Source organism: Nesoenas mayeri (genome assembly GCF_963082525.1).
Source record: "Nesoenas mayeri genome assembly, chromosome: 20".
Classification (NCBI taxonomy): domain Eukaryota; kingdom Metazoa; phylum Chordata; class Aves; order Columbiformes; family Columbidae; genus Nesoenas; species Nesoenas mayeri.
In genome coordinates, this window is record NC_137569.1 from 1,206,482 (window position 1) to 1,230,064 (window position 23,583).

At 59.9% G+C, this 23,583-nt stretch overlaps 2 protein-coding genes across 2 annotated transcripts; both read right to left on the minus strand.

The window, feature by feature from the left end:
* Positions 1-1,059: 1,059 nt before the first annotated feature.
* On the minus strand, positions 1,060-4,067 carry MRPS23 (mitochondrial ribosomal protein S23). The gene is made up of 5 exons (XM_080357334.1): positions 3,935-4,067; positions 3,681-3,848; positions 2,750-2,827; positions 2,513-2,636; positions 1,060-2,238 (listed from the first exon to the last, which is right to left on the minus strand). Exons 1-5 carry the CDS (start codon positions 3,976-3,978, stop codon positions 2,083-2,085), a joined length of 570 nt encoding a protein of 189 aa, XP_080213460.1. The 5' UTR covers positions 3,979-4,067; the 3' UTR covers positions 1,060-2,082.
* Positions 4,068-7,826: 3,759 nt separating this feature from the next.
* Positions 7,827-21,969, minus strand: CUEDC1 (CUE domain containing 1). Its single transcript, XM_080356806.1, has 11 exons — positions 21,896-21,969; positions 14,261-14,706; positions 13,839-13,966; positions 12,919-13,063; positions 11,411-11,594; positions 10,855-10,938; positions 9,971-10,060; positions 9,270-9,363; positions 9,036-9,094; positions 8,642-8,712; positions 7,827-8,451 (listed from the first exon to the last, which is right to left on the minus strand). The coding sequence occupies exons 2-10, from the start codon at positions 14,549-14,551 to the stop codon at positions 8,645-8,647; spliced, it is 1,143 nt and encodes a 380-aa protein (XP_080212932.1). The 5' UTR covers positions 14,552-14,706; positions 21,896-21,969; the 3' UTR covers positions 7,827-8,451; positions 8,642-8,644.
* Positions 21,970-23,583: the final 1,614 nt, after the last annotated feature.

Sequence of the window (23,583 nt, forward strand, 5' to 3'; positions counted from 1 at the left end):
CACCAGGTTCCCCGTCCCCCACCAGCTCTAACAAACCCCCAGCACAGAAAACCTAACTAACTTCCAGAAATCACCTCCCGACTTACACCAGGCGCGGACTCCCAGCCTCCTCCAGCACCCCTTCCCACCACATGCCCAGCTCTTCCAGCTAACTTGCCCACATACCTGCTCCAGGTGAACAGCACCTGTCCGGAGCACACGGCTCAGCTCCATCCTCCTGTCCCACAGCCAGGCCACACAAATCCCAGCTCCCGTGCACCTTCCAAGGGCAGTTTGGTTGCTGGGCACAGCAGGTTTGGGCTGCACACAGAGGCAAGGGGCACTAAACCTCCTCACCTGTGCTCATTAGCACTAATGGGAAGCAGCTGGGCAGTCGCCACCATCACTCAGGAAAAAAAGCAACTCAGGTGTCTCATATTCCCACCCCCAGGCCACAGGTGCCCATGGGGTGAATCCGGCTGCTCCCACACAGCTCTGCCTGGGGAGCTGCCCCTGGGACTTCTTCCAGCACAGAATAAAGGAGAAAATGAATTCCAACTTCGTTCTGCTCTAGTCTGTGTTCTGAATTTAATGCTATTGCTCAAGATGCTTTGGGTGACTAAAGGAAGACACAGCCAAGCTCAGTAAAAATGCAAGACTGAAGCTTGTGACAGCAGGTGACAGAGGAAAAAATGTCTCTCGGTAATTTGTAAGTGAGAAACCTCTTGCGTGTCGGTGCGTTTGACTTCAGAGCACTGCTGCACCTTTTCAAGTACCTCCCGATTTTTGGCAAGCTAAGAGCACCATCAACAGTTAAAAAGGGCAAAACAGAACGCTCCAAGTTTTCCCCTCTGTGCTGCACCATGGACAGGCGGCTTGCAGCTCTGTAGTGAAATCCTGCACCCCTCTAGAGTTACAGAGCAGAACTAGGAATAAAGTTTGACCTTTGAGGATAACCAAGTACTCCTACTGTAATTACACTGACCAGGAAGGGGATCGAGCCACACAAACCCAAACCAGCGGCCTTTTAAAATGCTCTTTACAGCCATACACCACAGATTGGTAAGAGAGGTTTTCGCATCACACACCACAGCAGCATCACAGGATTGTGTCATGGAGAATGCGCCTGGAAGGCAGGTACAAAAGCAAAAGGAAATGCCACCCTTGTCCCTGGGGAAGAAGAGCCAGAGGTTGGTTTGATGTGACTTACACCTGCTGGTGGTGGTAGTTTGTTTTTTTAAAAAGAAAAAAAATCACAAACAAAGAGAGAAAACACACCAAAAAATACAAACAAAGAATAATAAGAGCAGAAAAAAAGAAGTAAAACCCCACAAACAAGAGTTTAAATCTTTAATACAATGAAGGTAGGCCCTGGGGGTTGTAGATACAGTAAGAGTGAAACTCCATCCGGCTGTGACTCCTGGTGAGATTGTTATTTTCTTACATTGCCCAAGCGCCTGTGTCTATTCCTGCAGCAGCTCTGGGCTTTCGCTCCAGCAAAGCTGTAACATCGTGTCTTTCACACTTCTGAGGTGACCGACTTCAGCAAGGAGTCGCTAACACCAGCAAAAGTCCCATTATCTGGTATTGTTACCTTCTGAATTTAAGCAAATGATGGACTAGGAAGAGCACGTTGTTACGTTTCTATAAATAGCAACTCTTCTCCACCAGCTATAAAAAGGTGACCCTTCGGACGGCTGTTCGGACACGTCAGGCCAGCAGCAGCTGCCATTTCCACAGCAGGACTGTCACGGGCCTGCACCGCCACACACGAGAAGTTAAGAGACATCTTTACTGCTGAAAACAAGGCGCCTGAAGAAAAGGAACCTCCAATTTTTAAAGAAAACGTTTAATTTTCCACTTTTGCATTTTGCAAGCCACCATTTGAGATCACGGTCTCGAACCTCAAAAGAATGTATTATCTCCAATTTTACACACGGGGAGGTGGCAGAACCCGCGCCCCGCACAGCATGACGGAGGCACCAGAGCCGGGGAACTGAGGTGTGTTCTGCCAAAACAAGCGTCTCACAACCCCGGGCTGCGGAGGCAGAAGCGGCGGCTCCTGCAGTGACAGTCGGGGTGTCGCAGGGAACCCCAGGGCTGTCAGGAGGGCACGGGATCTTCCTTCTGCGCTTCTGCCGACTCTGGCACCTGCTCCTCCCGACCTCTCTTCTCCTGTATCTCTTCCAGCACAGTTTGGAGCTGCAGGTGTAACGCAGAATCCCCGGGTTCAACCTTGTGATGATCCTGTTGTGCTACCTGCAGTCACAGGCAGACAGTCACCAAAAACAGGGTCAGAAAAAGCTTCTGTTGAGGTGTGACTGAAGGGAGCAATGGACAGCAACAGCCCCGGGTTGTACGTCCAAAAAAAGCTGGTAGAAAAGTTCTAATTCATGCTTAGATTATTTTTAAGGTACAATACAATGTTAAGGTACCACCAGTGCAAGGAATTTAAATTCAAAATGAGACTGCTGACTTCAAGCTACAAGATAAAATCCACTGACCAAGTAATCTGTGAACACTTAATACTTACTTTATCTGTTCCTCTTCTCTGCAGAATTATCCCACTGGCTAAAAGGGCTTTTCCTGTTTCTTCAAACAATTTTTCCTCTTCAATTTTTCCTCCTTCCTTCAGCTCATTGTATTTTTCAACAAACCTGGATTTCAATATTGTAGTTTTTTTACTCCCACAAATAACATTTTGGTTCACTGACTGAAATATTTCTGAGACTTGTCCATTGATCCTTTTATAATCATAAATAAATCTCACCTTTGGCAAGTAGATTTATAGTTTGACTGTGACAAGTCGAAAGGTCTTGGGCCATTGCCATAAATTCTGTAAAATTTCCTATTCAAAAAAAATAAAAACAGTTTCATATTTCAAGAGGGATATGTCTTGGAGTAAAAAAACAACATCAGAGGCAGCTAAAGCATTCACCTAACTACTCCTTTTTCCATTAGCTTTTATGTTATACAGAGATCATAAAATCACAGAATTATTTTGGTTGGAAAAGCCCCTCAAGATCATCGAGTCCAACCATAACCCACCCCTGTCCCTGCCCCATGTCCTGAGAACCTCATGTCCGTCTGTCCAGCCCTCCAGGGATGGTGACTCCAGCACTGCCCTGGGCAGCCTGTTCCAATGCCCCACAGCCCTTTGGGGAAGAAATTGTTCCCCACATCCAACCTCAACCTCCCCTGGTGCAACTTGAGGCCGTTTCCTCTGCTCCTGGCGCTTGTTCCTGGGGAGCAGAGCCCGACCCCCCTGGCTCCAAGCTCCTTTCAGGCAGTTCAGAGATCAGAAGGTCTCCCCTCAGCTCCTGTTCTCCAGCTGAACCCCCCGGTCCCTCAGTCTCCATCACATTGTGCTCCAGCCCCGTTCCCTTCTCTCCACTCGCTCCAGCACCCCAGTGTCTATATTCCTTCCAGACTTTTTAACTTGTTCCAATAAGACCCAGGGGAGGTTCCCCGCGCCCGGTGAGCCGGGCAGCGCTCTGACTGTTCCCGGACCGTTCCGGCTCCCGGGAGCCGCCCCGCCCCTCCCCGCCCCGCCGCAGACGGGCCTTCCGCACCGCACACGCGGGGCACAACGCGGCAAAACCTGCGCGACCTCGCTTCTGTGCGACGTGAACAGGAGCGGCCGCGGGGACGGGGCACGGGGGGGCACGGGGGGGGCACGGGGGGGGCACGGGGGGACTCACGCTCGCACTTCGTCCTCCGGGTAGAAGACGGGCGGGACGACATCCCGCACCTTGCCGTAGCGCGGCCGCGGCACCCGGTACACGGGCTCCCTCAGCGGGGGGAACGCGGCGTAGACGTCGAACCACAGCGGCTTCTCGATCACCCCGATGCGGACCAGGTCGCGGGTCCTGCCGGGGAGAGGAGCGGCGGGGGGAGCTCAGGGGACGCCCGCCCGCCCTCCGCCCTCCCCGCCCGGGACCCGCCCGCCCCGCACCGGCTGAACACGCTCCCGATCTTCTGCAGCCGGTTCCCCGCCATGGCGCCCGGGCGGCCAGGCCTCCCCTAGCAACGCCGCCCCCTAGCAACGGGCTGCCCTTTAACCCGGCACCGGAAACGCGACCCCCCCCCGCCCAGCGCCGCGAGGGCACGCAGCCAATAGCCGAAGGAGGGCGGTGCCCAGGCAGCGCCAGCCGATGGCCGAGCAGCGGCTCAGCCGGATCATTTAAAGGGCCAGCGCCGGATTGCGCGCCGGGCGGGCCGGGAGGTGGCAGCACGCGGCGCCGGGCTGGGTTGTTGCTGTGATTGATCACACGCAGCAGCCCCACCCGGGCTGTGCGCCCCGTGTGCTCCCCCCAGCAGCGCAGAGCGGCGCCGGCACACGGGCTGGGCTGGGGGAGGTGCATCCCCGCATCACCGCATCACCGCATCACCGCATCCCCGCATCCCCGCATCCTCCTGTCCTTCCACCCTCCTGCCCTCCCGTCCCGCGCTCCCCCCGCCCGTCCTGCGGCGCGGGGCAGCGCGTTTCCAGCCCAGCGTTCACCGTCGGACCGCGGAGCTCCGTCCTGGGCTTCTCTCAGCTGTTGCTTTGCCTAAAACACAGTTTTGGGATGAACGGTCTCGCCCGTGCGGGGCAGCGGAGCCCCCGAGGGGCGTGCGGGGCTCCGGGCGGCAGCGAGCTCCGCACCCCGCGGGCTCCCCGACAGCCACCTCCTGCGCTTCTCCAGCATTCTGATGCTTTTGACACTCAAGGCTGTGGGTTTTTCCAGCACCTTCTCTCCCGGGGAAGGTTCCCGAGCCACCCGAGGTGCTGGGGAGCTCTGACCCTGCCAGCGACCAAGAGCGGGGCTGCCCCGGGATGTTTCGCACAGCCCAGCCAGTCCCAACAACACTTGTCCCCAGAACGAAGGGCTGGAGAGCCCGGGGTTTGGCTCTGGCCGGGGACACAAGGGACCAGCTCCCCACGCGCGGTTTGGCGGGCACCTGCCCGTCCCTGCAGGGACCCTCCTGCGCTCTGGCTGCTTTTTGAGCCTCCGAGGAGCTTCTCATCAGAAGTTCTGCTCCTGCAGCCTGCTGCAGGGATGAGGAAGGGGAAGCCAGGGCCAGAGCAGGTGGATCCTTCGGGGGGACGCGATTCCACCAGCAGAGCCGGCGATCTCAGCGCGAGAACGTGCGGGACCGGAGATGAGTAACACATTTCAGAAATAATTCATCCCAGTAACGTATTTCCATTCCACCCGGAGACGATGCAAAGGAGCCGAACAGCCTGTTTGGCGGAGTTGCTGTGATGAAACGGCTCAAGGAAGCCTCACACGCCCCGTCCCCAGCGGGCTCATTCGGGACGGGGCGGGTTAACCGCAGTGTTTTTCCCTTTCCTCTCTGTCCTGAACGGTTCCCACACGCGGAGCCGACCACGGAAGCACCGGGAGCTTCCCCGGGGATGGTGACATCGAGAAAACCATCGGATGCGAATTCAGCGCCGTCCCGAGCAGGAGGCACCAGAGGTACCGGAGGCACCGGAGGCACCGGGCCAGGGCGGCTGCTGGGCGGCTGCAGCAGAGGGACAGCGGGCACAAAGGAAGAAGCGTTTCCCTCCCCGCCCTGATTTATTTCTTTTTCCCTGGGCTGTAAGTAAGTGGCAGCAAAATGCACCAGAGCGTTAAGAGTACAATGGGACTTTATTATGTGAATTACTATTAAAGATCTTTAAGAAAAATATCACTTACGGAAATAAATTCTAAAATAGCAACACTTACAAACGTCACGGATTTGTTTTGTTGTGTTCTTTTTCAACCATTTTGTATAGAAGTGATACAAACGTCACTGAGAATTGTACATTTTTATGTAAGAAATGCATTTTGGCTTCCAAGCCAGTTTTAGTGGCCCTTCTACTCATTAGACCTGATTTTTTTTTCCTTAAATGACATAAAAACAATCACTCCTCATCCTCCATTAAAACGATGCTTTGTGCCTCCGAGATAATTTGCAATGGCTACAGAGCGACCTCATTCAGCGCGGCTTTGCCCAGCCCAGGGTATTTTGGGGCAAGTTGTTCGATGGCATTAGCAAATCCATCCTCGAGCCCGCGGCTCGCGGCTGCGGTGCCACGTTTGGCACAGGGCCCTCCGTGGTTGGCGCGTGTGGCCACCACCAAACGACAGCTCAGCTCCAAAGGTGACGTGAGCTGACGTGCACAGAGCGGGATCAGTGGCATTGCCGGGGGTTCCAGCAGGACTGACCAGGGATGTGATGCGAAACGTGGCTTTGCCCAGCGCCACAGCGCTCAGCGCCGTCCCCGCAGCCGCGGCTCGGCGCAGCAAACCCCCCAGGGAAGGCACCGCCTGGCACAAGTGCGTCACCCGGCACCGGCGCAGCCCCGGTAACACCCTCCCGGCTGGGAGCAGAATTTCCCTCCCCAGCCCTGTCGGTGCTTCCCGCGCTCATGGAAGCGCCACTGGAAGTGAAGCCCTTGGTGGCTCCGAGGCGCTGGAACACTGACAAGCTAATTCGCTTCCAAGCTTGATTTACTTCCAAATATGCAGAGAGCTGCTCCAGGCTGGGAGGGAATAACGGCAGCTTCCTACAGACCCCGAGCCAGCGGATGGATCTCCGCTCACTGTCTGGGGACCAACCACCCGCCCAGGGAATAAAGGACACTCTGTCCCCAGCCCCAGCTTCACGCTCAGCCCCTGCGCCCACAGCCACGCTGGCACCTGAGCCCGCGAGGACACACGCTGCTGCTGGTGACCGTCACCACCGCGGTGCCGAGCAGCCGGTGCAAAGCACACGGTGCCTCTTTGAACTTCAATGTGAAGTTCTTTGGCTCAGGGGACGATGCTCCGCAATCCTTCCTTCCCACAGGAACAGACACCAAAGCTGGGACCAGCTCCATGGGGTGGATCTTCTGGGCTTGGACTTTGGGAACCCAAATCTCGCTGGGATCCTGGGGGGATCCTTCGGCCAAGCCCCGGTGCTGCCAGCAGCGCTTCGTTTGTGCTAACGAGACACCACCCAGACCCTGCACCCCAGAGACCTCCGAGCAGCCCCAGTCCTGACCGGGGACCAAGGTCCCCACCGATCCCCATAGGGGGTGATGGCCGTGGAGATCAACAGGTGCCGCGGCTGCGCCGCCGGTGGGGATGGAAATCTTGGCTTCAAAGGCGTGTGGGCTGCAGGAGGGTTTAAAAAGGAGCCGGTCGGCAGGCAGCGCCTGCCATGTGGGCTTTTGTTAGCAAACCCCGCCGAGAGGCAGGGAAAACAGTTGCGTGCGTGTTTGATGGCTGCGGCTCCTGCGTCTGCCGCCTTCGCAGCTCCGCGCTTGCAACATTTGTGCTGGTTCGCAGGAGCCAGAAAGAGAAACAGGCGCGTCTGTAGCCACCTCCCGCATTTCGCAGTAAACAGATTATGTCGATAAAGGAGAAGAAAATGTGCTGGCGGGAGCGATTTCTGACTTTACGCTCGTCACTCATTACTTACGCAGGGAAGGGATTTGTTTACATAATTATTTTTAGCCTGACAGCATCTCCAAAAGCTGTAATGGTTCAAGCGCTGCCCGCAGCCCCGGCAGCACGGGGCCGGGTGCTGTCCCCGCCACGGGACCCCGCGCCAAACCCGGCAGCGCCCGCGAGCCCTTGTGCAAACTCCCCGTGCCGAAAATCCTCCAGCACCCTCAGGTGCAAACCCCCAGCCCAGGCTTTGCAGCTCACCCCCGGCGCCCAGCCCGGCACCCCGGCACACCGCACCCGGCGGGACGTGTCCTGCTTCGGCAGCGACGATAAACCAAGGCGAGATCCAGCCATGGTGCTGCCCCGCCGTCCGTCCGTCCGTCCGTCCTGCCCCGCAGTGAGCCACACCGCAGCCCACCCAGCGTCCGGACTTCAAGGCAGTTTTAGCAATGCCGAAGGCAAAGGTTTAATTCAAGGTGAAACGCCTAGGAAAAGAAGGCCTTTCCTTTTATAAACAATTTATATTATTTGACTATTACCTGATCTGAATCTCTGCTCGTTACTCCTAGCAGTAGTAGACAAGGCTGTTAGGTTCTTTCTCACGTGTTTTGTTGTTTGTTTGTTTTGTTTCTCCTGTGTGCAGAGTAACATGACATCAGGTCGCCACAGAGATATGTTCAGGCGTGCTCCGGCCGAGCAGATCCCACATGTGAACGCATCCTCGTTAGTACAACTGATTTTCGTTGCCCTGCGACGCCGCTCGGCACGCGAGAGCCGGCGGCCGCTGCCCCGCGCCGGGCTCCACCGCTCCCAGCAGCTCCAGCAGCTGCCCGCTTCCTTCTTTATTTTCCTTTTTGGCTGATTTGCTAGATAGAAGTTGTTCTCAAACTGCTATTAAGAAAACATTGTGCCTCACTTCAATACTTGTACTTCAGAGGAGCACTGCAGCGCAGGGGAGACAGCCAAAAATCTGGGTTATTTGTTGGGTAAGACTTTTTCCTTTTTCAGCCATCTTCTGATGAAGCCTCGTGCATGTTCTGTGCCAGCCACAAACCCAGCGCTGCATCTGCAGGGGAGGAGAACGGCTCAGCCTCAGACGCACCGTGGCCCCGGCACCCTCTGTCGGGGTCTGTTCCCACCCGGACACGCTCTGCACCTGACCCAGAGCACCCAGCTCCCTCCTCCAGCACAGACAGACGGACGGACGGAGCCGTTCGCGTGCTCACCGGGATCGTTCGTCCCCGGGTGCCTCTCACCGTTTACTGCCCCTCCTTCGGCGTCTCCTCCTCCTCCCGCAGCTGCTGCCTCCGCGCTTGGAAATCTTCATCTGCAAGGCAGAGGCGAGCGGGGCTGTGGCCACTTCCATGGTGGGACAGTGGCCACCCTGCCGTGGTCCCAGCCCCGTGAGGTGGCCCAGCGGGGAGGACACCCCTGGGACTGCCCAGAAGAGATCCCTGTCTCCAGTGACCCTGGCAAAGCGCAGGCTTCCAGAAGAGCCACGCGGGACCGGGGACAAGCCCCTTGCAGGGGTGGCCGTGCCCCCGGCAGCCCAGCCCAGTGGGACGATGGTGCGGGGCAGGATGGGGCCGGCACCGCTGGACCCCAGGGAACCGTGCTGAGCACAGCACCACAAGGCACAGCGTTTCTTACCACAGGAATGTCCTTCGACGTCGTCGAGAAGATTTGCCGTGGAAGCCGCCGTCCCCAGCCTGTGCCCTCCGCTAAGGAAACCAGTTGTGGAGCTGGGACGTGGCTGCAGTGCCACCACCGCCCTCCCCAGCCCACAGCCCAGCCATGAGAGGCTCCGGCCAGCCCCGAGGAGTCCTGGGGAGCCCCGAGGACAGCCCCCGCACCCCCCACAGCTCCCCAGCCCTTTTAGGATACACCTGGTGCTTCAACAAGTGTTTTCTTTTCGATTTTCTCATCTTTGTCTTCTCAGAGAAGGCTCTGGCGAGTTCAAACAGCTTCTTGCGTGTGGCTGGAAGGAAGCAGCAGCCAGGTGAGGGTCTCACCCCAAAACTCTCCCCAAAGCTGCCCTGGGTGATGGGGAGGGGACAGCCAGGGCCGGCGGTGTGACAGCCCCCAGCACCCCGGTTCGCCATGGCAGCACCCCACGTTCGCCTGGCACACCGGGGCTGTGCGAGGCTGCCAGGCTGGGAGAGCCGGGTCCTGCCCCCGCAGGGACACGCTGGTCCCTGATGTTTTTACCCTTTCCCTGGGTTCTCATGCCCTTCCCTTCACGACTGACCCCCACCCAGCCCGTGTCTCAGCTGGCTGCAGCCCAGCTCAGGCTGCACAAAGACCTGGCTCTGTTTTGTGGTGGGAGAATCGGGCTGTGACTTGAACGGATTGGAAAAGGGAGAGTTCCAGCAAACCCTCTGCTTGCTTTTCTAGGATTCATACAAACTGCTCAGAAATCCCTCTATTCCCCAACACCACCCGCATCCTCGGCTCACGCCACAACCCACACGTGCACCAGGGACAGACGGACAGTGCAGAGCTGGGGCAGCAAGACCCAGGTCTCTGTCTCCCGGCCCCAGCTGCCTCCAGCCCTCGCGGGCGTCCCGACCTGCAAATTAACTCACATTTTCCCATGTGTTTCAGTTTGTCTCGGAATAAGGCATCGTCAGACACAGCACCGCCGGCCTCGCTGGTCACGGATGGGGCTGCGTCACCTGGAAGGCAAACATCTGGTCACCGGGAGTGCGTGCGAGGGGAGGCCGGAGACAAATCATCTCCATGACCCAGTTCCAGCCCTGCCAGGAGCTGAGCTGAGCGGAGGTGACAGGGCTGTGCTGGGATGGGGCTCTGCCAGGACGGGGCTCTGCCAGGACAGGGCTCTGCCAGCATGGGGCTCTGCCAATTACCCCAGGCGCTAACTGGGTGTTAGATCATGCCCATGCTCAGCACCCAAGATGGCAGGACCACTGATTAGAAGTTCAGGCAGCCCATCGACTCGGCCAGATGGACCAGAGACCCCAAGAGCCAAGTCCTGGTGTCCCCTCCCCTTGGCCCACACCCTGTCCCCGGTTCTGGGTGCCCCGAAGCGCCATGTGCCCACCCGGAGCCCCACCAGCTGCCCCGGGACATCGACAGACACCAGCTCTAATTCTGACTGCGGCAGCTGCTCCGCTCCCCGAGGTTAATCAGGATTTACTGGGAACAGTCATTATGTCTCCCAGGCACAATCCTCCGCTCCCGTCAGGACAAGGCGGGGATTTGTCTCCCCTGGGAGCTGGATCCGGCTCCTGCCCACAGGGATGGACGGACGCAGGACATGGGAGCAGCTCCCCATGGGGAGGGCAGCAGCACCCACCCCCAAACACGTCCCCACCACCCCCAGCTCCTCTCCTGCACCGGGGGCAGCAGGGAGGGATCAGCCAGTGTCCTCCCCCTGCAGCCAGGTCAGAGGGCTGGGGACACCGGAGCTGCTCAGAGGCGATGCTCAACCTGCATCTTTGACAGTTACCTGATATTACAGAGGAGAAACCAAAGTCATTGCTCACGGCAACACTGGTCGACTTGGATTTTTTTGACTCATATTTCAATCGATCTGAAAAACAAAAAGCCCAACTGGATCAGACCCGAGGCAGCTCCCGCGGCTCCGCTCCCCTCTCCTCGCACAGCCCCACGGCCGCGGAGGGCAGGCTGACCCAAGGCAGGGACACGGGCCTTCCTGGCGTCCCCCGCAGCTCGGCAGCCGCAGGAGCAGCCTGACCCAGCCCAGCACCGGCCAGGCTGCGCTCAGAGGACATTTCCCAGGCTCCTTGCTCTGGATTTTGCGGCACTTTGCCACAGCCAGCACAGAGGCAGGCGGGGGAGCAGAGCTCCGCGGCAGGCGGCTGAGCACCCGGAGCAGGAGCAGCCTGGGTGGACCACTGGGTGGACCACTGGGTTGGACCACCCGCCGCCAGCCTGGCACGAGCCACCATGGCACGGGCAGGGTAACGCTGCCGATGGCCAGCATCACCGGGGAGGCATGCACCCGAAAAGCGGAGACAGATGTTTCTGAAGGCGCTTCTCACCTCTCTCCAGGGCGAGGAGGAAATCCCGGTTCCTCTGGAGCTCCTTCATGAACTCCTCGTTCTGCAGGAACAGTGCGATGCGCTCGTCCTGCAGGTACTGCTTCCAGCGCCGCTCCTGCTCCAGCGAGCCCTGGCCCCGCGGGGCCGGTCCCTGCGGCTCGGGCTGCCGGCGCCCACGGGAGCCCTGGCAGGAGGAGAACGCGGCAGCGTTGGGTCGGTGGCCCCAGTGCCTGTGCCGTAGCGTGCAGGAGGGTCCCTGCAGCGGCACCTCAGCCTGAGCTTGGCCTTTTGTTCCTCTGTTATCCCACGGCACCCCCAGCCCCGACAGCCACCGGCTGCTGCTCCCCAGCGGGGTCCCCACTACACCCAGCGCACCATCCCCTCCCCGGCTGGTGCTGCTGCAATGGGGACAAAGCGGGACGAGGCAGTGACACCTCTGCCCAGCGGGAAGGGGGACAGACAGGAGGCAGGAGGGACAGACACTGCACACGGGAATGGGGATCTCTGGGTCCCGGCTCAGCGTGGCACAGGGAGGAACCGGTGCCTCCAGAAATGCTCCTTGGCAGAGACTTTTTAACTTAAAACCGTGGGGTTGAGCCAAGACAGAAACTGGTGTGGAGGTGAGAAAAAAAGTCTGAAAAGCAGAGGCTGCGATTTCCCGCTGACAAACGTCCCCGCGCGCGGCACCTCGCGCGCTCCCCAGCCCCGCTGCGGCCGCGTTGGGGCAGCAGCAGAGCCGCCCCACAGCCGCAACCTCATCCTCGCCCACAACGTTCAGCTGATTTGTGGCTGCTCTCACAGAGCCATAAAAAGCAAAAGTACACAATTATCGGGGAAAGAAAAGGGCAGCTGCTCCTCTCCTTCCCCTGAGCCCAGATGAATTGGCACGTTCCTACTCCCAGAAAGGCAATATAACCCGCAAAGCTCAACTTCCAGGGCAATCATTCAGGAAAACGCGGCGGGCTGCCTCTGGAGCCAAGACGGGAGCAAGGAGCCGATGCAGGGGGGCTCTGGCCCCCTTTGCAGGGTGGCTCCGGTGTCCCCAAAGGGGCCGAGGGCTGCTCGCTCCCCTCGGGTGCTGCCTGTCCCCAGGCCTTGTGGCCACAAAACCACCACAAAGCATAGCGGGACTCTGGTTTCCCAGGGGCAAACCCTCTGGTTTGCACTAGATTTTCCCTGGCAGCGCTGCTCCTCCCGAGTCCAGCTGCTTCTCAACAGGGCAGCACGTTAGAGTCTCAAATAATTTAAAATATCAGGTGCAAGCAGTATTTCTGGCACTAACCGCTGGTCTAACAGCAGGAAAGTGTCAAAGCCTCGCTGGAAATTTCCCCTTTCATGCCTTGCTTGCTCCAGTCTCACCTTGAACAGCACGAAGTGCTTCAAAACTTTCAGTTTAGCCCGCGCCAGGTACCCAGGAGCTGTCAGAGCACCGATGCTGCACGCTCAGGGTGGCTGAGGATGGTGCTCAGTGCACCGCGGAGCCGGGCGGAGCAGCGAGTGAGCCTCACCTGCGCGCCGGCCGTCTGCTGGGGCAGGATGCGGAGAAAGTCCTCGGGGAGGTTGCCCAGGAGCGGGGGGTTCCAGTTCCTGTAGCGCCCGGGTGCCGCGGTGCTGCCGGGTGCCGCGGTGCTGCCGGGCTCCGGCACGTCCGTCCTGCGGGGAAAGCACAGAGAGAACCTTTGGGGAGGGAGAAACCCCCGACGTGTGCTGCATGGCGGCCCCTGCCCAGCTCTGCCGGCCCTCCTGGGAACCCAGAAACCACCGCACGCCCCTAGACCCTCAGCAGCAGCTCTGGGAGCGAGAGGCTTTCCCAGCCAGCTGGAAACCTCGGGGAGCTGCTTTCCAAGCCTGCCCACAACCGCGCGGGCTGGATTTCCCTCCTCCTCCCCGTTTTGCTCGAACTCGCAGAAAACAGCCCTGTGGGAGCCCGAGCGCCGCAGGGTTCTGCTTAGGAAGCTGAGGAACGTCTCTCGCCAGATGTCACACAAGCCGGCAGCGCCTTCGTCCGAGCGGCTGGCCAGAGCAGCCAGGGCACCCGCACACGCCCAAGCCCACACTGTTGCTGCCAGGGGACAGCCAGGGACCCCGGGGGCTCAGCGACAGCAGCTAAACCACCCCGCAGTCTCTGGTGCAAGAGCCACAACGCGCGGGGCCTGGGCGGCAGCACCTGCTGTTTTTGAGCGGAGCCGAGCGCCGCCCTCCCCGGGGAGCTGATTTTTGCCATTCCACGCGCTGCCACGGCGGCTTTCTGAGCCCCTCAGCTGTTTGCTTCTTAGGGCCTTGCAGGGATTTTTTAGCCAGCTGTGAGCTTCACTCATCTCCCTCGGCTTCGTCTCACGCAGCCCTAACGAAGTGACGCCAGACGCCCCGTGCCGGGGCCAGCAAACGCGCAGGCGGACTGCGGGTGCCGGTGCCACGAGGGGCTCACCTGGGCGGGGGGGTGGGTGGCGCGCGGGGGTAGCGGCTGCCGAACTCCTGGCTCTCGTAGGCGGGAGGGGAGTAGACGGGAGGGGGCTCCTCGTCCGAGCTGTCCGGCTCCAGCGTTCGCTCCAAGATCTGCAGGACGAGAGGACGGGGTGAGGATGAGCCAGGGAAACGCTCCCCACATGGCAACATAATTCTATGTATCTGTGACCTGCCTGCCCATGGGAAGCAGTGAATGAATTCCTTGTGTTGCTTTCCTTGCGTGTGCAGCTTTTCCTTTATGTGTTAAACTGCCTTTATCTCAACCCACAAGTTTTCTCATCTTTACACTTCCGATTCTCTCCCCATCCCACCTCAGGGGAACGAGCAAGTGGCTGCGTGGTGCTCAGTCGCTGGCTGGGGTTAAAGCACGAGCGCCGAGGTTACCTCGGGGGGGATGCTGTCCTCCGAGTCCGAGCTGTCATCGCAGCCGCTGCTGTCCAGGTTCATCTGCAGGAGCTGGTCGATGGTGGCATCCACGGCGCCATTGTTGGCCCTCAAGACGCACTCGATGATGTCGTAGTCCATGTTGGGGAACATGGTCTTGAAGTCCTCCATGGCCTGGTTGAACTCCAGCCGGCGGACCTGCCTGGCGGGGCGGCTGTTGTTGAGCTCCTGCGCGGAGGAGCCGCCGCGCGAGCTGCCATTGCTGCTGCTCCGGCGGAAGAGGCTCGTCATGGCGCGGCGGCCGCGGCGAGGGGGCACCCGCCACCGCTCCTCACGGGGCTCTGCCCCCGCGGCCGGCGGGGAGCATGGGCGGGCGGCGGGGGTCCTGCTCCCCACGGCCGGCGGCTCCGCGCGTCAGCCCCCGGCGCGCTGCAGCATCCTCCCACCTGTCGGGAGAGGGGACAGAGTCACCCGCAGGACACAGCGCCCAAAACACCATGAGATCCCCCGTCTCAACAGGGATTCGATTTAATTCGACCCATCCAACCGCATCCCCGCGGGACCGTCCCATCCCCGCGGGACCGTCCCATCCCCGCGGCGCGGCCGGAGCTCGGATGTGCTGTGCCAGGTGCTGTACGAACAAAATGCCAGGTAAGAAAAATGGCATCACCTCCACCACCGAGAGCTCCACAGGCTTAACATTTCCAGGTTTGACATGTATTAAAAACACAGTAAAAATCTCTCTTTAAAACAAAAAACTGGCGTGGGCTCAGTGTTCCAGAGCAGGGGGCTACGATACTCGGCAGCACGGCAAGCCGACCCTTGGGAAAAGCCACCAAATCCAAGATTAACATTCACTTTAAAACCATAAACAGATTATACAGCTACTGCTTCTCATTTGGAAATGCAGGGCCAAATTCAGTCCTGGATTAACTCCACCATTGAAACAGAATTACCCCAGGAACACTTTTGATCCGTAATATCATTTTCAAAGGCTTTTTCCTAAGCAGCAGGCAGAGAGTTCAAGATAACTGTCCCTAAAATGGTATTTAATTCAGAAGAACCTGCCAAGCACATTTCTTAGCAAAACAGGGTATAATCAGATTCAAAGCCATTAAGCAGAGCAGTCAGCTCTGAAGGTCACCCGGGCTGTCCCCTGCCCGCGGCCCGGCCGCTGTGACAGCCATGTCCCCAGGGCGCACAGCTCGGAGCCCCAACCCGCTCCGAGGGGCTTCCGGGAGCCAAACCCACCTCCAAACCTGGGAAACTTGCCACGAACCCTGGGCAAAGGGTTATTTTGGCAATGTGGGGTAGCCCCTGGTTGTGTCCCCATGGCGTTCGCTCGCCCTGCGGGACAGGACACAGAGAAGCGTCAGGGGTTCACTGCTCCAGGGGCAGTTTCCAAGCAGCCTCGGGAGCCCCCAGCTCGCTCCCCGCTCGTGAATAAACTGCATTTAACAGATCAGCCCCGTGTCCACCCCGCAGCTGCTGTGTCCCGGGTCTGCTGCTGCCCGCCGGAGCCCAGCACGGAGCAGACGCGATTCCGGCAGCCCTGCCTGGCTCTACTAATGAGGACAAACAAATCTGCAGGAGTCAATTAATAAAGTACGGCTTCTGGGTTCCTCCTCTGCTATCGTGACTCATTCACAGCAAAAAGGCGGCATTGTTCGCACCTCCGGTATTATACTTTAATTGCAATATCGCGTGGCTGGTTTAGTCACATATTAAATTGAGTTATACCACTACCACAGGCTCCGTAAAAGATTTGGCTGGTCCAAGAGGATGGGGAAAGAGCCTGGACATCAAGGGGAAAACAGCTTTACCGGATACACCACAACATGATCCAATGTGAAGATGAAAGCTTCTGCTCAGCAATGCCGTGCTAGCCCACGAACCTCCAACAGTAAAATCAGCCCCCAAAACCAGGAATGTGCTTGGAAACCCCCAGATCTGTTAAAAATCCTAACAGCTCTTACAGTAACAGAAGGGCCTGTGGCTGGGGGGTCTTTGTCTGCCGGTGCTTGGGTACCTCCCCAAAACGGACCTTTCCCATGGCGGGACAGCCCGCGGGGCCACTGGGGCCGGGGCTGCGCAGGAGGAGCCGCCTGTGGCGTCAGGGCCGAGCAGCTGGATCATCCCAGGGCTGCTGGAACCGGGAACATCGTGCTGGAAACAACAGTTGCTCATCTCCGCAAGGAACGCGGCCCAAACGGGGAACAGCTGTAAAAGCAGCGGGACTGATCGCTCGCAGCCCTCGCAGCTCGGGGAAGAGCCTTGGCACCGACTGCAAGCGCAAATATTCCCGTCCCCGGTGTCTGCTGCAGCTCAGACAGCAGATGGGATCGCTCCAAACCCCCGAAACCAGCCCGGCCCCCTTTCCTGCCGCTGCCACGCCGCGTTTGCAGCTCATCCCTGCGAACACAGGGGAGCTGCGGGAGGATCTGGAGATGGGGGCTGCCCAGCAGCTGGGGGGAACGCTCTCGGAGGAAGTATCGGAACTAGGGACGTTAAATTAGAAAGAAAAGCTTCGGCCAGAGCAGATTTGTCAAGCTCTGCCTGCAAAGGAACAAGAAATCTGGGAACACGCTGCAGGTGTAACTGTAACAGGGCTGAAATGACGATGAAAAGTACATGATCGGGAGCAAAAATTACAGTCGCCTCCACCAGCAAACTGAAAGGCAGAGCACACACTGAGGATGTGCAGGACACGTTCTCAGCCTCCAAAATCCCGCCCCGCACCTTTCCGTCTGCCTCAGGGCTGACCGTGCCCATCTCCCGCCCGAGCCTGGGAAAATCCTGTGAGCAAATCCTGTCTCACAAAAACAAATAGGCACCTGAGGATCCCCTTTAATACTTGTCCTCCCACACATTAAAATGCCTGGGTTTAAGCCCTTTTCAGCGACAGCACAAAGCAATCAGGGAGGAGAGCAGAAGGAAGCCCCGTCTGAGAGCCTGGCAGCACCCACCTCTCTGCAGAACCAAACGCCCTCCCGGCCGCGGGAGCTGCTCAAAGCCAGAGGAGCAGCCGAGAGGGACCGTGGAGACCCCCGAGCGACTCGGGTCCCGACGCCCGGCATCGGCCGCGCTGCCGCTCCGGCGGCCGGCCCCGCGCTCCCAGTCGCACAGCGATCACATTCGAGAGAAGCGGCGGCGGCCGCGGCTGCCCCAGGGCACCCAGGGCTGTGCCATCCTCCGAGAGAGATTTATGGGGCCCTTTGTGAGCCGGCCAGATGTCGGCCCTGCACAGCACCCGGCCGGCTCTGACCCAGCCTCCCCAGGAAACCAGGGGCTGCCCAGCCGCGGGGTCCCGGCACTGCCGGCGCGTCCCCAGCCCCTGCCAACCCCCTGCCCTTCGGCATCGTGCTAATCCCGGCTTTCACACACATTGGCCAGGCCAGAATTACAGCCGCCACCCCCTCCCCTCCAAACTAAGCCTGGATTTAATGAGGTAGCACTAGATCTTAATCAAAAAGTCGCCCGCCTTGCGAGGCCGCCTCGCGCTGCCTTCATTGAAGGTAATTTGATCTTGGTAGGACGACATTCCTAAAATAGTTGAGGGAATTCAAACATGAAATAAGGTTTCCAGGAAGAGATTAAGAAAAAAAATAGGTCAAGCAAGTGTGAGCGATGAGAGTAAGCCAGCATCCCTATGTATGGTTTAACTGCGTCTCTGCTCAACTCTGTCCTGCGTCAACATGTAATAAATTAGATGCAAGAGGTTGCCTGAAGCAGAGAGGCCGATATTAGATTATTCTGCAAGGTGGCTGAACGTCGGAGACCTTTCGTGCTCCGGCTTCCAGCCCTGACATCAAAACACACCCGCCCTGGCTGAAAAATCAGCTTAGGGCTGGTTAGAAACAGCCCCGAGGAGCGAGCGCCGGTGCGGAGGCACCGGTGAGCGCAGCGCGGTCTGGCCCCGGCGCTGCCGCAGTCCCGCGGCACAGCCCTGCGTCCATCACCCAGCCTCCTGCCTCAGCTCACCATCCAGCTCCAGCCTCACGGGGGAAGCCCAGGCAAGCCCGTGCCCACTTGTGTCCCCCTCGCGCCACATGTCACACGAACTCATCTTTAAGCGCTCACCCCACCTTCTCCTGTCGTGCTCCCAGCCAGCACAAAAGCGCTGGGAAGCAATAGGAGTGGAAGAAAATCAAACTTCCTGCAGGTACAGTGGTGTGCGGCTCCCCCGGCGCCGGACCCTGCGCAAGGTGTGCGAAGGAGTCACCTCGGGGCAATTTGGGGGTTAGATTTGGCCAGTGAGCCCCTAATGGGGAGCAAGCAAAGGCAAATCCAGGCCAGGGGCAGCCCAGCTCACCAGCTAATTAGTGCCACTGATTCACAAATGATAATTTGTCATTTTAGGTCAAGGGTCGAAGAAATTAAAGAATGGAAGGGGAGAAATGGAGAAAGCCCAAGCAGAGGCAGCCCCTTCCCCTCCAGCTCCTTGCAAAGCAGGAACCGACTGGGAATGCACTGGACTGGGCTGGGATTAGACTGGGCTGCCCCAGCCCGCTGGGGCTGAGCGTCTCTGCAGGATCTGGCCCTGGGCATCCCCCAGAGCCGGGCAGGGACAGGCAGGGACAGGCAGGGACAGCACCAACGTGCCACCCAGCCACCAGCATCTCCGGCTGCTGCCCTCCCGCCGTCAGGGTTTAAGGGCTGACACTTCATGTGCAAAGGAAAGAAACCCAACATATTGATTTGCCCGAGGGTCGGTGGAGCAGCGAGATCGCGCGAGTTTCTATGGAAACAAAATTAGTCAAGTAAAACTCTCACTGACACACAGTGAATTATTGACCAGGACGGGCCCCTGGCCATCAGGGTCTGGTACAAGATTTAAAGGTGCTCATTGGGCTGCTGGGGCCCCATCCCTCGGGGCACCAAACCACAGCCTGCAGGAGGAAAGCCCCGGAGTTTCCACGCCACGGGCGCGGGTATTTTGGGTGCAGAAGTGAAGCAGAAGACACAAGTGCCCTCCCAGGCAGGACCCCTCGCTTCTCCCTCCTCCCCAGCCCCGTGCTGCGTGGCACAGCGGCGATGGCGGCACTAAGCTGGTGACGAGGCTCCTGCCCGGCGCCCACACCAGCCACCCGGCGCGGTCCCCCGTCCCTTGGCACGCAGGATGAGCCCACGGCGCCTCTGCGCACCGCGCTCACAAGTGGGGATCCCTGCGAGCCAAGAGGAGGGGAAGAACGGGACTAATTAAGTTGCAAATGAAGCTTTTTTTTTTATGAGCCACTAAGCCATACGGCTGCTGCGAGCTATCCTGGAAAAGCACCGAGCTGACCATTCGGGCGCTGCCGCACCCTCGTTGTCCCGGGACACGGTGCCGCACTGTAATTGCGCCGGTCTTTTGTCCTCCCTTGCGCCGGGTGACATTGCTCAGCAGAGGAGAACCTGCTTGAAATGCTACACCTCGCCAGGGACAGATATTTAATTAATGCCAGTACGTCAGGCTCCTGCAGAAGCATTTCCAGCCTCAGGAACAGGTTCTGCCATCGCTGGCCCAACAGGGCTCACGGGGAGAGAAAAGCCCCTGAAAGCCAAAGTGTTGAGGTTGCTCCGCTCCTCCTGCTCCACCACAACACAGTTTACATGCAGAAATGATACGGGATGCTAAACTGGATTTGAAGCCAGGCCAAGGCTCAGATAAGCTCTCAGTCTCCTTTCAAGCTTTCAATCAGCTTTGAGCCTGCCTGTCCCTGTAACCCACCTAGCAGTGTGCCACGCTCCATTTTCTGGACACCATCTGCCTATCTTCCCCCCACTGGAGCTCCGTGTCCTCGCCGAGGACAGTGGCCGCGCTCGTCCCGCCGTGCCCGGCTGCGTGTGCCTCCCCGGGGACGCGAGCGAGGGCAGCGACCGACACGCCGCCAGGGAGAAGGAAGAAACGCCATTGCCAGGAGCCAGAGCTCATTTCCTGGCAATAAAGCAGCGCGGGGCTGAGGGAAAACATCCCGCACCACTTCAGCTGCTGACTGCAAAGGACCAAGGGGCTTCAGCTTGGAAAAGGAAAAGCCACCAGCAAATGCCTGGGTTTAAGCAGTTAAAGCACTAGATTGGGTTCAGGTTGGTGCATAAAGGATCTGCCCTTCCCAACACGTTATTGCTGTGGACGATGCCCTCCACATGCCAACCTCAGCCCCACCGCCCCTGGCTACAGCTCCTCCAGCAGATGGGAAAATAAAGTGTTATTGCTTCCTCCTGGGGGGGAATTCCCCAAATCATCCTCCCCAGTCCCCCTTGTCCTCTTCAGCTCCATCGGCCCCACTCCACCCACACACACCCTCTGGGGACCTGAGGAAGGGCCGGGGTATCCATGGCTCATCAATACCATCTAGAAATGAAGGCCTGAAGCTTTTGTGCTTCCCAGAGTTATTTGTGGGTGGATTTTACCTCCTTTTCCACCTATTCTCAGTGCACTTTGGCAAGGAGGGCCCTTACAGGTGAGCCGGCAGCCTCCCCTCTGCCAGGCTCCCACGCCGCAGCTGCAGAGCATGCGAGAAACACAGTTATCTCCCCAAAACGAACCCCAGAAGATCCGCCGGCCGTGGGGCCACACCGGAGCCCAGCCCCGCGCAGCCACGGCACGAGGGGACAGCTCTGCAAGGCACTTGGTCTGGGCTTTAAGACGCTTGTTTGTTTGTTTGTCGCTGGGCAACTGGAAGGATGGAAAAAATATCCATGTCATATTGTCGCTTATGAGTCACCACCCAGCACGGGCTGGGATGCCCCGTTTCTCCCAGCGCTGAGTGCAGGGAAGGGCCTGAGGCACCCCAAAATCCGATCAGCCCTCCTCTCACTGCCCACCCCAACACCGTCCCCATCCCCGCAGCCAGGGACACCAGCAGCCCGGGGACATCGGTGGCTCAGGGACAACTTTCCAGGCCCTGGAAGGCGGCAATAGGAATTTGCATTCTTATTTGCATTTCCTAATTGCGCCTGTGGGTTTCCTGGGGCAGCGGCTGCCTTTGGTTTCCATGGCAGGTTTTGTGCGGACCCCAAGAACCGAAGGAGGCACAAAAGGGGCCACAATAAACCTGTCACTCACCCGCATCAAAGGCGGCCGGCGGGGTGGGACGGGGGCACCGGGGATGGGGACACCGCAGCCTGTCCCCCCTGGAACCACGGACACCGGGGGGGACATGGGAGCCCCGAGAAGGGACAGGGATTAGGGGGCAGCCGGCACATGGGACACCAGTGGCTTTGCCGGTCACTGCTGGAGCAGCGGTGGGGACACCGACACAGCTCAGCTCTGGTGCTGACCCCAGGGAACCCGCCGACCAGCCAAAAACGGGACCGAGAGATGGGAAAACCTGGTCCCTGAGCCACTGCAGCAAAGCCCAGTGCCAGCGATCAGAGACACAGCTCCGGCCACCGTCCCTCCGCTCCCTGGTGACAGCGACGCTGCTCCCCGGCTGGGCCACAAGAGATGGACCTAGTGTTCTGTACACCTGCGAGGGGTTTTGCGCTATTATTTCAAGCATTTTTCTTATTTTATAGTCCACAATTATCATCATTAACTCATGCTGCCTAAAAGTTCCCCAGCTCTGACCGCGAGCGCCCCACCCCAGCCAGCGCGCACCCCCGGGTTACGGCAGCAGCCCCCTCCCCGCAGGCCCTGCTCCGGGATTTTACCCTCACAGCACGGACACGGGCACGGGCACAAGTGACCCTCGGGCTCCTCTCCCAGCCGCTCCCCTCCGAATGCCAGCACCCGCAGCACTCCCCGTTATCTTCCCCCCGCAGAGGCTGTTTGCACAGGCAGATAAGGACCGAGCCCTCGCTATTGTGCCGGACACCCTGCTCACTCCCGCGTGCTCCAGATCCGGTCAGGGGAAGAGCTCAGACACCGGCTCGTTGGGGTTTTTAAATTTGAAGACTCTTTTTTAATAAAACATTGAAAAAGTCCAAACTTCCCTGGGAACTCCGTGGCTGGGAAGAGGACGGGCACCTTCAACCCATCTTTGAAGGAAATGCTTTTGGTAACTGGAGGCTCCGGCACTGGGAAGGGGCTGTGGGCACCCAGGGGTTGGCACAACAGGATCTGCTGGCATCGGGCACATCCTCACTGTGGCCAAGGCAGACACTGCCGGGAAGCAGATGCTGCTGCAGCCCATGTTAGAGACAAGCGAGGAGGAGAGAAGAGAGAGGAGAGAGAAGAGAGGGGTAGGAGAGGGGTACGAGAGGGGTACGAGAGGGGTACGAGAGGGGTAGGAGAGGGGTACGAGACGGGTATGAGAGGGGAGCCACGGCTTGCCCAGCAGCCAGACAGCCCCGCCATCAACGCCCCCGTCGCAGCCCCGGAGATGGGCCCAGGACGGCGGCTTTCCCGCGGGGACAGCTTCCCGCTCCGTCCTGCGCGCTCCTTGTCAGCGGCAGCGGGAGGTGTGAGGAGGAGGTGTGAATCTGTTGCTTTTTAAAAAATAATAAAAAGGAGCTTTCCAAGCCGTCTGGCAGGGCTGCACATGGGAGCGTGTCTGTGAGCAGCGGCTTCCACAGCCGAGGCAGCTCCCAACCGCTTCTCCATCGCCGTTTGCCCGAACCCGCGGGGGCAATGTCGGCGCTGGCCGGGAGCCCCGGGCTCGGGGCAGCCTGGCGGGACGGGGCCCCCGGGAGCCGGGGCGGCAGCGGGCCGGGGCCCCGAACTGCCCCGAGCTCGGGCGGGACCGACACACACGTCGGCCCGCCGGGGCCCCGCCGCGGGCCCTGCCCCAGTCCCTGCCCCGGTCCCTGCCCCAGTCCCTGCCCCAGTCTCTGCCCCAGCCGGCAGGGCTGTCACCGCTCCGCGGACCGGGCGGAGCGGGAGGGGCTGGGGTCCCGCGGCGGGAACCGCCAGACCCAGCCCGGCCCGCGCACCCCGCGCTCCGGGGGCTCCGCTCGGGGACCGAGGGGACCCGGCACCCCGGTCCTGCCCCATCGCCGCGATCTGCCCCCCCGGCCCCAGCCCCGCCGCCCCGCACCGCCCCCAGGGCTGTCCCCAGGCGGGGCGGCCCCGCGGGACCCTCCCGGTGCTCAGGGATCCAGCGCAGGAGCGGCGGGGCCAGGCCGCTGGGCTGCGGCCCCGACCGCCCGGCTCCAGAGGGAGCGCCCGGGCAGCCGCACCAGGCGCGGCCCCGCAGCGGGCACCGGGCCCGGCCGCAGCCGCCGAGCGCCCCGGGCCGCTCTGCCCGGGCCCCGCCGGACGCCGAAACGCGGGGCTCGGGGGCGGCCGCCGGCCCCGCCGCACCGCGCAGCCCCGCGCTCGGCCGAGCGCAGCCCCGGGGCCGCCCCCCTCCCCGGCGGGGCCCGCCAGGCTCCGGGCCGCGGCGCGCGCAGGCCGAGAG

Coding starts and splice junctions, on each gene's coding strand:
- MRPS23 (XM_080357334.1), bottom strand. CDS start 3,978: ATGGCGGGGAACCGGCTGCAGAAGATCGGGAGCGTGTTCAGCCG. Junction 3,849..3,934: donor ATCGGGAGCGTGTTCAGCCG/GTGCGGGGCGGG, acceptor TCTCCCCGGCAG/GACCCGCGACCTGGTCCGCA. Junction 2,828..3,680: donor CCGGAGGACGAAGTGCGAGC/GTGAGTCCCCCC, acceptor TTTTTTGAATAG/GAAATTTTACAGAATTTATG.
- CUEDC1 (XM_080356806.1), bottom strand. CDS start 14,551: ATGACGAGCCTCTTCCGCCGGAGCAGCAGCAATGGCAGCTCGCGCGGC. Junction 10,061..10,854: donor TTTCTCCTCTGTAATATCAG/GTAACTGTCAAA, acceptor TTTGCCTTCCAG/GTGACGCAGCCCCATCCGTG. Junction 9,364..9,970: donor ACTGAAACACATGGGAAAAT/GTGAGTTAATTT, acceptor GCTTCCTTCCAG/CCACACGCAAGAAGCTGTTT.